Source organism: Podarcis liolepis (genome assembly GCF_965112155.1).
Source record: "Podarcis liolepis genome assembly, chromosome: 1".
Lineage (NCBI taxonomy): Eukaryota > Metazoa > Chordata > Lepidosauria > Squamata > Lacertidae > Podarcis > Podarcis liolepis.
The window spans coordinates 123,618,560-123,635,091 of record NC_139554.1 but is presented as its reverse complement, the minus strand read 5'-3'; the positions used below and the strand labels follow the sequence as shown (position 1 = coordinate 123,635,091).

Sequence of the window (16,532 nt, the reverse complement as noted above, 5' to 3'; positions counted from 1 at the left end):
TTGCCTTTCCCTAACAAAATATAAATAATTTAAATTTCAATTACTAGGAAGCCTAGCATTTTTGTAAACTTACAGTTTGATTTGAATCTTGCCTCAAAGTATTCTAGGAATTCAAAAGTTTTCGCACTTTCTATCAGTAAAAGTTTTTCTCTTGTAAAAGCTATCTCACTCTTTCTATTTATCATTTGCTTATAACTACTTTGAATCCTTTTTGTGTGTCAAAATATGTTGAGTTGTGAGAGAACAGGTTCATACAGTGGTGTGCAAATTTATTCAGAACATTTATATATATTTTTTCATACCATTCAAACACTTCAGACTATCTTCTTATTAATTAGAAAGATGCAACTAATTTCATTGAAGATTAGGACAGCACTAATATTTTAATGCATCCCATGCTCTCTCTAAACGTTAATGAACTTTTTGTCACATTTATGTTATAGTCTCCAGTGACTATTCTATTAAATGTGTAAGGTTCACTTGCTTCGTACATCGCCAGCAGTGAAGAGTTGCACAAGAATATATCTTACCTAATGTCAAATTTTCAACCTACAATGATGATGTGCTATAAATGCTGAATAACAGGTTGGGGATGAGTGTATGCTGCAGTTGCTTTCCCAGATTTCCCAGACATAGCTAGTATTTGGTCCTCGTAAACAGCGTCTGGGTGTAAAATTGCTGAAATGTGCAGGAAAATCTGGACGTAGCCCATGTCGGAAGTGAGATTTTGCACACAAGAAATGCTCAACATGGAATTCTGCTCAATACTGATCCAGAGCAGAACTCCAGTGTATAGTTAGCAGAGTAAAAACTTCAAACACATTGCAGGATTCCACCCAAAATAGACCAGAGGCAATTGTATTTCATCCAGCAGAGCTTTACTACTACTGAAGGCAAATGAGCATAATGGTCAAGAATCCAACACATTCAGGATTGGCACTGTCCACAAGAAGTCCAGTTGCGGCAGACTTAACTTTAACTTACAATAACTTATAATAAGACTTAACACTAATGATACTATGTACAGAACACCACACCAGAAGGAAAAGAGATAGAAAGAGAAAGTGAAACCCAAGCTCCTTCTGGCCCTATTTTTATAGCCAGCATGACCTTGACAGAAAGAGATAAGAGAACCAGTTTAAGCCAGCTGTACTCAAACATCTTGAACCTTCTGCTTGTTTCTTTCACACAGAGAAGCTTCCAGAACCCTCTTGAATTAAGTAGAATAGGAAAGACCTCTTTCCTATTTAGGGAAGTTTTTAATGATTGATGTTTAAATGTATTTTTAATCTCTGTTGGAAGCCACCCATAGTGGCTGGGGAAACCCAGCCAGATGGGCAGGGTACAAATAAATTACTACTACTACAGTGGTACCTCTGGTTGCGAACGGGATCCCGTGTCTGCGCGTATGCGCGGGTCGCGATTTGCCGCTTTTGCGCATGCGCATGATGTCATTTTGAGCGTCTGCGTGAGCGGTGAAGCCCGGAAGTAACCCTTTCCACTACTTCTGGGTCGCCGCGGGATGCAACCTGAAAAGATTTAACCCGCAGCGTCTTTAACCCGAGGTATGACTGTTCTACACATCAGATCAATACTCTCTGCGCTAAGAAATGCAAACTGACACTTTCGTCTCCTGGTTTTCACTTTTTGAAATATGGCAACCCTAAGATATATACTCATATAGGAAAACAGCAGTTATGAGGAAACAAGGCATAGTGTTTAATAAGAGCCCATGCAGTATAGAACATGAAATAAAATGCCCAAAGTATTTTGACAAATGACACTTAACAGCATTCAGATGTGTGATGCAACTTGAAATTCTTAAGTCCACTGAGGGCTTCCACACCTTGCCTAGTAACTGCAGCACTAACAGAGGAAGGATCTCACAAGGGCACATCTAGCACAGTGTTTTTTTGCCTCTTGTTGCCATCACTATGCTGGCTACACACTTCGTGCTTTAATGTTTCAAAAACACAATATTCATCAATGTGCAGTCCCCATATGGCTTGTGAGCATGGGGGTTTGCTGCTTCCGCATGCTCGATGGAGGCAGTTGCATCTGGGAATACATTCAGTGCTCCCAGGGCATCTTAAGTAGTTGATGGACTGTGTCCAGTAGATTCATTACTCCATCAATTTTATCCATGACTTGTGTAACTGTAGCTTTTATTGAGACCTATGAAGGAGAAGTTGCTGGTCAGTTGAAACTAAAGGTCTCTTGTTCTTAGCTTCAGCTGGATGTAGAATATTCCTACTGGGAATACTTTGTTTTTAACACTCCTCCTGTAGAACTCAGAACATTCTGAAGTCCACGGAACATTTTCAGTTGGCTGTAAAAGGCACCCAGTCTGGGTGATAGTATAGATTTTTTTTAAAAAACAACAACAACTGCCTGTCCTCAATTCTGTGAAGTTTCTAGTTCAGCACAGTGTTGTCATGCTTCTTGCATGACTATCAAGGGTAAAATCAGCTTGTAAACAAATGGCCTCCTTTTTCGCAGATTTCCCCACCAAAATAACACGTTGCATAAATGGAGAAAGACAAATTCAGTTTGAAAACAGTTGTCAGCTTTTTCCAAGGTGGTGTTGATGCAGGTAAGAAAAAATACATTGCAGATTTGACAAGATTAGATCAGGTTATTTTGGCTGAGCTTGGCGCCGCCCCGCCCCCCCCCCCCATAGGAGAGTCCCATTGGGCCAATTAGTTGCATTTTAGTGTTCTGAAACATTCAAGGTTCTATGAACATGGTTCATAGTCTCAAGAACAAAATGTTATTTTCTTAAGAAGTGCTGGCATTTTTTTTTAAGTATTCAAATAATTTTGAGTACTATGTTGCTTTTTTGTTTGATATAGTAATCCGATTCCAATCTGAAATTCAATAATTCTGATATGCTAGTCTGATAGAGGTGTTTTAAATAAATTTGCACACTGCTGGGTACTAGAATATCATCATTACTATTCTAGGCAAGTTTTGAGATATTGCTTAATTGCTCACATGCTCATTTCCCATATCTTGTAGTAGTTCACTATTCTTATTGTAGTGTCCAGCTGAAGAGAGAATATAAATACATTTGTTTAAGCCACCAGGGGGCAGAATATTTCCACTTAATATTTTGTAACGCTGAATTACGCACTTTTTTTGAATTTGAAGAATATCTGACAGTTAAAGGAAACACAGTAGATTCATTTATAATTATTTCCATTATCTGTCAGTCATAGCTGTACTGTGTGTGTGTGTGTGTGTGTGTGTGTGTGTGTGTTTGCTGTGACTACTACAGTATGTTGTTAAGAACACAAGAAAGTAAAACTAGCATTGTGCCAAATTTTCAGGGGTGAACATTTTTTTTGCGCACAAAAAATAGTTGTTTGTTTGAATATTTATGATACACATTTTCATAAAACGCATAAAGGCAGCTTGCAACATCAAGTGCAATAAGATACACCAGTTAATATCTGTAAAACGTAATTTAAAACATCAACAAAATAGCAATAGATCATGGCTTTTGGGTGGCCGGAAATGATCACCCTTAGTCTTACTGTTTACGTGTTTGTCCACTCTAGCTTCCTTCTTCTCCCAACTGTTTTTTCTTTGGCATTTTCCCTTTAAACAAAGTTTTATTTTCCCGTTGCCTATGTGATCTCAATCAGCAAGGGATTAAATAGCTGCTGTGGTGATAAAACAGTTCCACATAGCCAGTTAGTGGCCCTCATGCTACCAAAACTCTAAATCAGTCTATTGATGAGGTAACTAGACTGATACTCCTTGTCCTGCCATAATGTACTGCCAGGTTGTAAAACCTCCATTTTAGCACAAAACATCTCTAGTCCAGTGACGGAAATTTGCATGTAGAAACAGGACCCACACTGTAACTAAGGTGTGTGCATAGACATGCAGGTCTTCATGTGGATGTTGTTTGTCTGCACAGCATTGCTTACAATGGGTTGCACATCTAGATGCCACATCCTTTTTTGACATCCAGAGGTGCATCCCTCTGAGAGCAACGTCCTGCAGAACTGCAACGTCCACATCTGGATGTGCATCGAATTGACAGTGTGGATCCTGATTTGCAAGTGATGAGGAGAGATGTGAGACAGCTCCCAGGAGCTCACCTTGGATTAACTCAGAAATTACCCAGTCTCTCCTCCCTTAAATCAGAACGTATTGGGTAGTTTTCCTGACCTGGTTCATGGGACTGCCATTTCTGAAAGCCATCCACTTTATCCCCCTCACTGCCGAAACTAACTTCTCCCTTACTTTCACTCATTTGCTATGGTGGACAAGACACTAAAGGCACCCAGAGAGAATAGAGATAAAGTTCTCCCAAGGGCTTGTGCAAAAGAAACAATGAAGGATGCTAGAGGGTTGGTATTGTGAGAAATGGCTTTTGGAGACAGAAGAGGGCAGCAGAAGCAAGTGGGGGAGCCAAGAATTCTTCTTTGGCTCAGATTTTGAACCAAACTGGAGAAGATTTAAGGGGTTGTAGTGCTAACAAATCTATTGATAAATATTTGGTAGCCTGCTTCCATATACAGTGGTACCTCAGGTTACATAAGCTTCAGGTTACATACGCTTCAGGTTACAGACTCCGCTAACCCAGAAATAGTACCTCGGGTTAAGAACTTTGTTTCAGGATGAGAACAGAAATCGTGCTCTGGCGGTGCAGCGGCAGCAGGAGGCCCCATTAACTAAAGTGGTGCTTCAGGTTAAGAACAGTTTACCTCCGGAACGAATTAAGTACTTAACCTGAGGTACCACTGCACAGTTCTCCTTAGCTGGATCAGGTTGTTTGCAATAGTTTCATTGCCCTCTTCTGGAGCAGAGTCAGACAAGGAAGACTGGCCCATCTCTCCTGAAAATAGTTCTGGACTTTTTCTCTACCACTGAAGAAACAAATAAACAAAAAATGGTGGTGATACTTTCAATAGGGACATTTGTGGAACTGTCTCCCCTGGTTTTTGTTTCTTTGTTTTGGTTCAGGTGTGGTTGAAAGCACTTTGAAAGTTACACAAAGCAAAAGAGAGACCTCATATATTTCTTCTCCTTTGCAGAGACCAAATTCTCAGCTACAACCTTGGCAGAAGGCTTCCAGCTGACCATGTAAGCGGCTATCTTCAGTTCAAGGTAGAGATTACATCTTCGATCCATGAAGGTGAGAGTTGGCAACAAAAAACTTGCACATTTGCTGTTGGGTGGAAGGTGTTCCATGTTCGGCCGGTTACGTCTTTCCAAGTGTCTTGAGCCGTATTTTGATTTATAGTGCGCTATAACTCAGTGTAACCACAGCCATATGTAAAAGATATGTCACTATCCACAAAACCAAATAGCTACAGGGAAACAAAAGAGAGGTTGGGAAGAGAAGGATAGAAATTGAAACTGATGCATCTTAAAGAATCTCAATTCTCCCCACCCTCTCAGTCTGTATCTTGTTAATCACTCCACCCCTTTCCACTAAACGGCAAAATTATGCCTTTACACCCCTCCTAACCAGATGCTTCCAAATTATTGCCCACCAAGGCTGTACACAGACAAATGCAGGGCTACACCTTCCATTTTATAATCTCTTGTATCTGATTATGGCCATGTTGATAAGGCACCCTATTTATTTACATTTATATAACTTATGTGCCTAGCTTTATTACATTCCTTTATTTTACTGTTCATTTCTGAGAGTAATCCTTGTCTGACCATTTCCTCACTTCCTTAACAATTGCTGTTGCGCTCTAGTATGCCTAGATAGCTCTACGTATCTAGCAAGCTTTGATTTTTGTTAAGAAAAGCTACCGGTGTCGCCTCTTAGCTCCCATTTTAAGTAATACTCCCAAATCTAACATTCTCAGGTTTGCTGGGGGTGGGGGAAAATAGAGTGAAACATAGTCTGCTAATTTTTTAGAGCAGGGCCCTTTTATATAAAATTTATTCTGTAGAGTACTTCGGTGGTGCTGTATAAATCTATAAATTAATGTTTTTAAAGTTTTCTTTCTCTTTATTTAGGGAATGTGGATCTAATGCTATATTCACGGGCTGTTCATTTTATGTTGCAATAAAATTGAAAGCTCAAGCTGATATGAAACCTTTGATCTGTTTTAGAGGCACGTGGTACAGAATGTGCTTCTGGCTTTCCTGCTTCTTCTTTTTTTAAAAAAAATAAGGCAGTGTTTATATTAACGTTTTGTAAAAAGCTCACACCCACATTGCTATATATCAGTGTGTGGTTACGTGCTAAGCCTAAGTTCATGTACAAGAGCATGCAATTCAGAAAAGCGGTTAAGTGTCTTTTCTTGAGCACCATACATGCTCCAGAACTGGTTTTGAACGAACTGACAGCATTGCAGGAATTTTCATGACGGTATATTTCATAAGATTTGTTGCCGTCCCCCCACCCCACCCCTGCACAACCTCACCACTTTTTAAAATGATCCTGCGGAAGAAAGCTGCAGTGAGTCTGTATATACTCTCTGTGTAGCTATCTGCCCCACCTGGTTCCGTAGCTGCCCCACTGTGACTTGGATCTGCCTTCCCATGAGTATGTCTCTAGTCCCCCATAAATCCCCCTGCTTTGGAATGTACAACCTGAGCCCCAAACTGAGATAGCCTTTGAGATGTTCTCACACAACAGCTGCCCATCTACCTGCTCCCCAAAGGTGTTAACAGTGCCTTTCATGCATGCAACTGAACTTCATCAGCTGTGCCAGGCAACCTGTCGGTCAAAGCTGCCTGGGTTCAAAGACCTTAAATACAGAGCATAGCGGTTTTATTATTCGCCTTTCACCTTTGACCAACCAAAGGCGCTACGTGCTGTTTCTGCACGTAGTGTCAATTCTGCCTTTGTGAGCAATAGCCTTCCATAGGTTAACTAGATGTTTAATGTTTGTTTTTGTTTTTCTTTAAGCACCATTCTGTCTTTCCCCTTTGGTCTCTTAATCTTATTTTTTTAAAAAAAAGAATTGACGAGGTTTTGGAAAGGACATTGGTTAAAAGCTCAAGGAACATTGTCTTTTTACCGTCGAAACTACGGTAATTGGCTTCATCCTACACATGCGTGCCCATGATGATTCACAAAGAAAGAAAACTGCTTTGCTCTTTCAGTGATGAGGAGGCACTACCTGGATGTTCTCTCAACCAGGGCAAATAACTGGCTCATAGCCGAGTGATCTTTTGCAGCCAGCAGCCAGGGGGTCAAGAAGACTGTGGTGGCAACCTGTTGAATGCTTCTTGCGCAGCTGGTCTCCCTGACATGGCAGTTGTGGTACAGCTGGCTTCCATACCTGCTGTCACAATATTTTCTTTTCTGCTCCCCACACTCTAAACTGGTGGAGCAGTGAACTTCAAGAGCTTGTACATGTCATTAGATTTATGGCCCCATATCCATTGTGAAAGGTGGGGAGAGGCTTAAATAAATATAACATCTTCATCCAAACCAGTTGGCATAAACATCCCATACATGCAGCTAATATAAACCTGAACTTCCCTCACTTTCCCCACCAAGAAAAATACCTGTCCCCAAAGTTTAGTGTTTTTACTCAGGTATGTACTCCTGTGAGTCTCCTCTGGGTTATATCCTGAAATACCAACGTTGGATCCCAGTATGTTTCTGAGCACAATTCAAAGTGTTGATGCTGACCTTTAAAGCCCTAAACGGCCTCGGCCCAGTATACCTGAAGGAGCGTCTCCACCCCCATCGTTCAACCCAGACACTGAAATCCAGCTCCGAGGGCCTTCTGGCGGTTCCCTCATTGTGAGAAGTGTGGTTACAAGGAACCAGGCAGAGGGCCTTCTCAGTGGCATGCCCTCCCATCAGATGTCAAGGAAATAAACAACTATCTGACTTTTAGAAGACATTTGAAGGCAGCCCTGTTTATGGAAGTTTTTAATGTTTGATCTTCTGTCATATTTTTAATATTCTGTTGGGAGCCGCCCAGAGTGGCTGGAGAAACCCAGCCACATGGGCGGGGTATAAATAATAAATTATCATTATATCACTAGTTATTCTTTGCGTTTTTCATTGTAGATTCTTCACCGGAAGCTGTGGGGACGCTGCTAGGAGTAAACTCTGTAAACGGAGATTTAGGGAGTCCTTCTGACGATGAAGATGTTCCTGCGGGGCATCACGACCCGCCTCCAGTTTGCTCAAACGGCCCGATCCTTGAGGAATCAACTGGAGATGCCATCACAAGGCATTCTCTCAGGACTAGTACAACTCTGGAAATGGACCAGGAAGATCTGACTTCTGCAGCTTCCAGGTCATCACCTCCCAGAGGCCGCCAGGACTCCCTGAACGACTACTTGGATGCAATAGAGCAAAGCAGTCACTCTAGGACTGGGACGTCCGTTTGCAACGAGCGAACTGTTGGGCCGTCCCCAAAATTGAGGAGCAGCTTCCCTACCGACACTAGGCTTAATGCTATGCTTCACATTGACTCCGATGAAGAGGAGCATGAATACCACCAAGGTTTGGGGTTCCAGTCATTGCTGGATGATGATGATGATGATGGCGGCGGGTTAGTCATGCTGAATGGTGCTGCCAGGAACGCTGAAGCGACTTGCTTAAACTGTTCGCCGAGCCAGACCGCACAAAGCCAGGGGGGCCTCGAGGAAAGCGAGAGAGCTCCAGAAGAGGAAATCCCATTGCAGCCTTCTGATGGCCAGCAGGAGACCTCTGAAGGGCTTCCTGAAGCAGAGCAGGCAGGAGAAGAAACCGAAAATCCTCAAGAGCATCAGGATGACGGACCAGTTGACCCACCTGGCAATGAAATTTGTGTCCCCCAGGAGGCAGAGCAGCAGCCTGCCACAGAGATGGACACAGGAGCTCTCGAGTCTGCTCCTGCAGGCAGAAGAGAAATCAGGGAGGCGGAATCCGTCGACCAGGGATCAGAACCTTCTCAGTTTTCATCAGAAACTGAGCCGAGCGACGCAGCCCGTACGGAGAGCGTAAGCGAATCGAGCACCAGGCCGGAGGGAGAAAGTGATGTGGAAGGGGCCGACGGCTCGTGCAACGAAGGCACGGCCCCCCGACTCTCGTCCGCCGACACGCAGTGCTCTTCCTTTGAAAGCGCCCGGTTTCCTGAGACGCCGGCCTTTTCTCCCCAGGAGGAGGAAGAAGGAGCTTGCGCCATGGATGCTGCCAGCAGCGAGCCCGCCCCGGAGACCCAGGAAGTTGTGTGCACTCAGGCCTCTTTGCCCGCGGTGAACATACCGAGCGCTCCAGAGGAGGGGCAGCTGCCTGAAGCCAGCGGGCTGCAGGATGGTGATGAGGCCGAGGAGATCTGGCAGAGGAGGCAGAGCCTGCAGGCCGCAGCTGCACGTGGGCAGCTTCAGGAGGAAGGGGCTGCAGGGGTGCAGGCTGCTTGCGAGGGAGATGCTGCCCAGGTGGATGGAGCCACGGGAGGTAATGATTGTGAGAGCAGACTGCTTGATTATGTGCCTTGCTGAGTCCATCTGTATGTTGTATTTGCCCTCCCACCTCACCTCATTTCATTCTGTGATGGACTCAATTTACAGCGCAGAGTAGTCGTTAGCTATCTCAAACGCATGAATTACGTTTTGGATAATAAAACGTTGCATCCAGCAGCAGCAGCAGACCTTTTTTTTGGGGGGGAGAATATGCATGCAGATAATTAACCACTTGTGCAAAGGCTCCCACAGCCCTTCAGGGTTTTCTCCCTTTCGTTGAGAAACCTAGACATGCTCAGAAGTGTGCAGCTGTGTAAGTTACGCGTTATTGTTTAGCTGTTCTAGCCTCCCATCTACTTATCTTACTTTTCCTATCTGTCAAATTACTGTTTTCTCAAACTTCGGCCACCAGCTGTTGTTGCACTACAGCTCCCATCATTCCCGTCCCTTGGCCTTGGTGTCTGGGACTGATGGGAGTTGTAGTCCAACAATAGCGGGAAGTTTGGGATTCATAGACCAAGAGGTTCCTGTGTGAGAGCTCTCATGGAGTGATGAGCACGGTCTTCAGGTTTTGGCCAACGGCTTTGAGTAGAAGGCAATTCATGCTACTGACCTTCCTCTATTCATGTTTCCCTCCAGTAGCCTCTGCACTCCCACAAAACCTTTCCAGAGGGTGGGCGGAACTCGGGTTCTGCGTGAAGGTTTCCCACAGGCATCTGGGATACCATTGTGACAACAGGATGCTAGGCTAGATTGGCCATTGGCCTGATCCAGTAGGCTCTTCTTACATTCCTAGTGCACAGTGTGGATGGTGTCCTACAGAGCAGCAGGAGGGTGGGTGATTTTCCTGAAACTGAAACCCTGTATCAGTGAAGCTGTGCCTCTATTGAATAAAACCCCAGATCTTCCAGTTTTTCAAATTCTGTGCTGATGAGGATAACAGCACAGTGTGTTTTAGTAATGATCAATGAGAGCCAGTGTGGTGTAGTGGTTAAGAGCGATAGACTCGTAGTCTGGGGAACCAGGTTCGCATCCCCGCTCCTCCACATGCAGCTGCTGGGTGATCTTGGGCTAGTCACACTTCTTTGAAGTCTCTCAGCCCCACTCACTTCACTGTTTGTTGTTGGGGAGGAAGGGAAAGGAGAATGTTAGCCGCTTTGAGACTCCTTCGGGTAGTGATAAAGTGGGATATCAAATCCAAACTCTTCAAAAGCAATTTGCATGTATTGTGTGTGTGTGTGTGTGTGAGAGAGAGAGAGAGAGAGAGAGAGAGAGAGAGAGAGAGAGAGCCTGCTATAAATCTGCTAAGTCTATTCTGTGACAATTTAGAGAAACACATTGGCATGTTGTTCAGAAAAGGAGACCATTGGGTGATCATTTCAAACTTGTTCTTTCAGTTAGGATTTTCTTTGGAACATCTAAAGCAGGGTTTCCCAAACTTGGGTCTTCAGCTGTGTTTTTTTGGACTACATCCCCCACCATCCCTGGCTAGCAGTACCAGTGGTCAGGGGTGGTGGTAATTGTAGTCCAGAAACAGCTGGAGACCCAAATTTGGGAAACCCTAATATAAAGTGTGACACTGTTTGTGTTTCCGTTGAAAATTGTTAGTGAAACAGCTTCTTTGTCTTTTAGGTTCCCAAACTAATGGGCACCAGCCTCTTAGAACTCTTCCCTCGGTTCGCCAGGACGTTAGTCGCTATCAGAGAGTGGATGAGGCCCTGCCACCAAGTGAGAAGCTTCTCCTTATTAATTCCCAGGATTTCAGGGTATATGCCCCCACAAAAGGGAAAAGCGCTGCAAAAAAGCGTTGTCTCTGAGAGAACCAGAGGTTGTGTGTGAAACATGCCACATTTTGTTTCACCAGGCTCAAAAAATGCATATGGATGTGCTTGAAGCCATTTGCTTCCATGTCCCTGGAGATGCTGCTTCTGTTGTGATGTCCTCCCCAGTGGAAATCGAATTGTTTCATAGGGACATAGGAAGCTGCTTTTATAACAGGTTAGATTATTGTTCATCTAGCTCAGTACTGTCTACTTTGATGGCTGCCACTCTCTGGGGTCTCAAGCAAAGGCCTTTTTCGTCACTTGCTACTAGATCCTTCCAACGGGAGATGCCAGAGATGGAACCTGAGACCTTCAGCACACAAAACTTGTGTGTTCTAACACTGAGCTACCTCCTTTTTCATTGGGTATGGAGCTCATTCCATAGAGTCTCTAAATCAGTAACTCCCAAACTGTGCATCAAGACACATAAGTGAGTCACAAGAGGATCGCTAGTCTGCCATGAGGAATAAATCCATGAAATAACGGAAAGCTCCTAAGAACAGAGGAGTCTACCTGCTAGGTCTCAGCATGATTCAGCTTTAAGCTGTGTTTGCAGATTTCTGCTGTGCCTCTGCAATGGGTGTAATGAGGAAAAGGCGGCTGATTTTGCCTTTTAGATAAAGGTAAAGGGACCCCTGACCATTAGGTCCAGTCGTGGCCGACTCTGGGGTTGCGGCGCTCATCTCACTTTATTGGCCGAGGGGGCCGGCATACAGCTTCCAGGTCAGGTGGCCAGCGTGACTAAGCTGCTTCTGGCGAACCGGAGCAGTGGACGGAAACACCGTTTACCTTCCCGCCAGAGTGGTACCTATTTATCTACTTGCACTTTGATGTGCTTTTGAACTGCTAGGTTGGCAGGAGCAGGGACCGAGCAATGGGAGCTCACCCCGTCGCGGGGATTCGAACCGCCCACCTTCTGATCGGCAAGTCCTAGGCTCTGTGGTTTAACCCACAGCGCCACCCATGTCCCCTGATTTTGCCTTTTACAGAATGCCAAAAAAAGAAAATAGGGATGCTGGCTAGCAGAGGTTTTTGGAGGCACTGCTCTAAAATACCTGCTCCCTTGTGTTTTACAATGCGTCTTCTTACCTTAGATTGGGAGGCACGCATTGACAGCCACGGGAGGATATTCTACGTGGACCACGTGAACAGGACGACAACGTGGCAACGTCCCACAGCTCCCCCGGCCCAACAGATCCTTCAGCGTTCCAACTCCATACAGCAAATGGAGCAACTGAATCGCAGGTGAGTATTATTCAAATTGGTTGTTATATATGCAGGTTTTTAAAAAAATATCTGTCCTGCCATGTACCATTATTCTGAATAAAGAAGAAGAAGAAGATCAGACAACATTGTTTCAAATCAAAAAACTTTGCCTGGTTGGGAATAACCTACGCCATATGTAAGGTTTGTTGTTAATCCAGAAATAATGACCTCCCAGTCTGTAAATAAGCATGCAAGATATGTTACGGTGAAGGGGAGGGGTGAGTTTCATGTTTTCTTAGCTCTTGAAATGCAACTTCCGTTTCTGACCACCGGGGATGAGGGTGCCACTTGAAAAGGTGTGAAGATGCTTATGGAGATTTCCAGAATTATTTTATAATATTGACGTTTTATGTACAGCGGCAACCCGGCACTAGGGATGGAAGGTGGGAAGTGAGTGTGTCCTTAATGAGCTGCTTTTGCCCTTGATGGCGATGATGTCATGTAGCTAAATCACAGTTGGCTATGTGGATCTTTGATGTCAACTTGTTCACTACTTGATTCCTGATGGGCTAGGATCATGTCATGAAGAAGTTCTCAAGTTAAAAAAAAAAAGGAATTGTGCCGGGCTACCCCATGCACCCCCAACCCCAGGCCTGATCCCTAAAGCCTGAGGGAAAGCCATTTAACGATTTGACTTCTGGTGTGTTGAGTGTGCTGGAGTCTCTGATGTATTTATTGGGTACCATACATAATACCAGTCTTGGAACTTCAGGTACCAGAGCATTCGACGGACAATGACTAATGACAGACCGGAGGAGCACCCAAATCCTATGGATGGAGCTGGAGAAGATGCAGACTTCCAGCAGCCTAATGCAGGTAAGGCCCCATTTAGTGCCACACTTCTCCTTAGTTGGTTTTTTTAATTTCATTATGCTTCTATGCCACCTGTCCCAACGGTGTTCTCCAGGCCAACTGAACCAGTGGGCAGTTTTGAGAAAGTGTTGTGGTTGCCAGTCACAAAATGGTTGCTGTGGAAGGGGCGTGGTATAACACACCATTGGAGCCCCAGCCTTCTGGTTAATGTGGGAAGTTGGCTATTTCCTGCTGGCCTGATTATGGATATTACACAACACACACACACACGCATAGAGTTGCTGTCCAATCACAACAGGATGCATATCTCAGAACCAGGGAAAATATAGCCACATCACTCCCATTTCACAGAAATCTCTCGGGAGATACCGTATTTTTCTGTGTGTAAGACTAGGGTTTTTTTCTTTTAAAAATATGTTTAAAATTGGAGGTCGTCTTATACACGTATACAATCTCCCCCCATTTTCTTAATTTGGAGTCCCCAGAAACAGGGGGCGTCATACACGGGGGCGTGTTATACACAAAAAAAGACGGTACTTGCACATTTCGCTCCGTAACGTTCTTTCTAGGAGTGCTAGATGCTTTCTTTTAAGAAAGAAAGAAAGAAAGAAAGAAAGAAAGAAAGAAAGAAAGAAAGAAAGAAACCTCACAGTTTGGGGCATCGGCCTATGGGCACCGCGGGAAGACTCCACAAGTAGCAAGTTGCCCACCAGCACCGGGTTGGTGATCCCTGCTTCTAGACAGTGCATAGTACATCAAACTCAAAAACATCATAGCAAATTTACCAATAAAACAATGGTAGAAGACATGACGAACTGCAGTTAAAACAAAGCAAGAGCTTCCTAATTCCTGATAATTGGCTGCATAGGAATAGGGAATGTGTGAGTCGCAAGGCTTGCCTAGGTTCTTTTCCTGCTCATGCACAGCCTAAACCATTCTTTACCGCGACACAGTAATACAAAGGCAGTTCAGTTTTGCAAACCTTGTGCTGCAAACAATACCAATTCTACATAAAAAAGGTACATTTGAAATAAATGCACTCGTTTAAGTGATTCATTTTGTAGCAGGCATGTGAGGTCAAAAGAACAAAAAGTGTGGCTCACCCAAAGAGCCATAGCAAAAGTTTGTGACGTTAATCCTGGATTTCCATCTCCGTGGGTTCATTTACTTACTTTTTTTTTTTTTTTTTGCATAATAAATGTCAGCAGCAAAACCTGCTTTTCCACCTCATGCAACCACACCTTGCTGTAGTGGCTATCCAGATTTCTTTAAAAGTATAATATATATAGTGGTGTAAACTGCAGCTTGTTAAGTTGATTTCAGCTTTGCAATGGCCTATACTGAATTCATTGGGTTGATAAGAACTTGGTGAATTTTTATCACTTCTATTCTACCTTAACTCCTGCCCCTTCCTCTCCTCTCCTCTCCTCTTTCTTTCCAGCTGGAATATCTTCATTTTACCACTCACCCCCATTTTTAAGCTTAATACAATTCCACCCAGTTGCTTATGGTTGGGTTCTGCAATAATAATAATAATAATAATAATAATAATAATAATAATAATAATAATAACCCTATTATTATCATATATATAATTCCCCCTTGTGTTAAAAACCAGACTTGGTTTTTTAAAAATTGTGTTTATGCATTTTCAATAGTAAGTAAAAAGCAGACTTGTAAAGTACAGGGAAAACATTCGTGTTTCAAAATCTGATTGTTTCCCCGCCCCCAAGGTCTGATTGTTATAGACCGGCTGGTGTTCATTATTCACCTGAAATAAGGATCCAACAAGCATTCTTTCGGTTGTCTATTTAATTTCAAAACTGTTACAGTTAAGTATGAACGAGAAAAGAGTATTCTATAACAAAGATAAAGGAAGAACAACAGCTAATTCTTGGTATGCCCCTTGGAGGACCTTAAGGTCCTTAAACAACAACACTTTGGAGGCCCTGAGCCTCAAGGAGGTTAGATTGGTCTTAGCTAGGTCCAGGGCCTCTTCAGCACTGGCCCCAACTTGGTGGAACGCTCTGTCACAAGAGACCAGGGCCCTGCGGGATTTGACATCCTTCTGCAGGGCCTGCAAGACGGAGCTGTTCTGCCAGGCCTTCGACTTAAACTCACTCTGACCCCTTATATGGGATTTGCTATAAATTTTCCCTTGTGTGTGTGTGTGGTTTTTTTTGCTGGCCCATGTAGGACCAGCATGGATACCTGGCTCAGGTGAATATCTGATGTTCCCTCCCTTTATGGTCTTGATTTATGGGCTACTACTAAAATGAGGCTGCATTTTAAGCTGTATTTTAAGCCGTATTTTAATTAACTGTTTTTGTTTGTTTCCCCCCCGTTACGTTTTATTGTAATTTATATTTGGTGTTAGTCGCCCTGAGCCCGGCCCTGGCTGGGGAGGGTGGGGTATAAATTTATTTATTTATTTATTTATTTGTTGTTGTTTACGATGCTGAAGCCTTTGCACTAATTCATGGCTGTGTCCCTTTGTCAGATTTCCGAAGGGAGAATGTGCTGCCTCATTCTACCTCCAGATCCAGGCTTACTCTACTGCTACAATCCCCCCCTGTGAAATTCCTTATCAGCCCAGAATTCTTCACAGTGCTGCATTCTAACCCTGTGAGTAGTCGGCGCAAGTATATCTGTACACAAACACTTGCAGAGATGTGGAGGGTTTGCATTTCCAGTATTATATGAGAGCGATGGCAGGTGAGAGCTGCCACGAAATGTTGCAGCGCGGCGTGCTCCCTATTCAGGATTCTAGTTCCCACCCACAACAGCAAGTCAGTGTTCCATGCCCACTGAACACAATCCGTCTTCACTGGGTTCTTTTTGAGGTGTGGGTGTCTCTCTTAAGGTCCTCCTGAGTCTGGCAATAGCTCCATCTAACATGTGGGTACATTTAGGCTACATAAACACTCTCCCCCTCAATATTGGGTTAGGCAGAATTGGGGTCTACTGGTAGGCATCTGGGTGGTTTGCAGTAGACCAGTAACTCCCCATTATCTAGCAATAGCAGCGAGAATAACAAAAAAGACCCCCTCTGCCCCCATTATACTGCTGAAATTGGGAAAGCTTGGGATAACCAGGAACGTGTTTTTATGTTGGAGAACTGTGAGCTCAGCTCATTTCCTGCATTCAGAACAAATCCCTGGGTTTAGCAGCTGTTCAGAGACACCATGTCCTTTATCCTGCAAGTGAATGTCTTTCACCACTGGCTCCAGTTGGTGGAGT

At 43.9% G+C, this 16,532-nt stretch overlaps 1 protein-coding gene across 7 annotated transcripts in view; it reads left to right on the top strand.

The window, feature by feature from the left end:
• Window positions 1-16,532, top strand: part of HECW2 (HECT, C2 and WW domain containing E3 ubiquitin protein ligase 2) — a 183,488-nt gene that overhangs the window by 101,309 nt on the left and 65,647 nt on the right. For all 7 annotated transcript variants that reach the window (XM_083467333.1, XM_083467334.1, XM_083467335.1 and 4 more), the window contains 6 exons: window positions 5,049-5,149; window positions 8,009-9,385; window positions 11,023-11,118; window positions 12,308-12,458; window positions 13,192-13,295; window positions 15,793-15,917. In XM_083467333.1, the coding sequence (XP_083323459.1) occupies window positions 5,049-5,149; window positions 8,009-9,385; window positions 11,023-11,118; window positions 12,308-12,458; window positions 13,192-13,295; window positions 15,793-15,917 (1,954 nt within the window). The remainder of the gene's footprint in view (window positions 1-5,048; window positions 5,150-8,008; window positions 9,386-11,022; window positions 11,119-12,307; window positions 12,459-13,191; window positions 13,296-15,792; window positions 15,918-16,532) is intronic.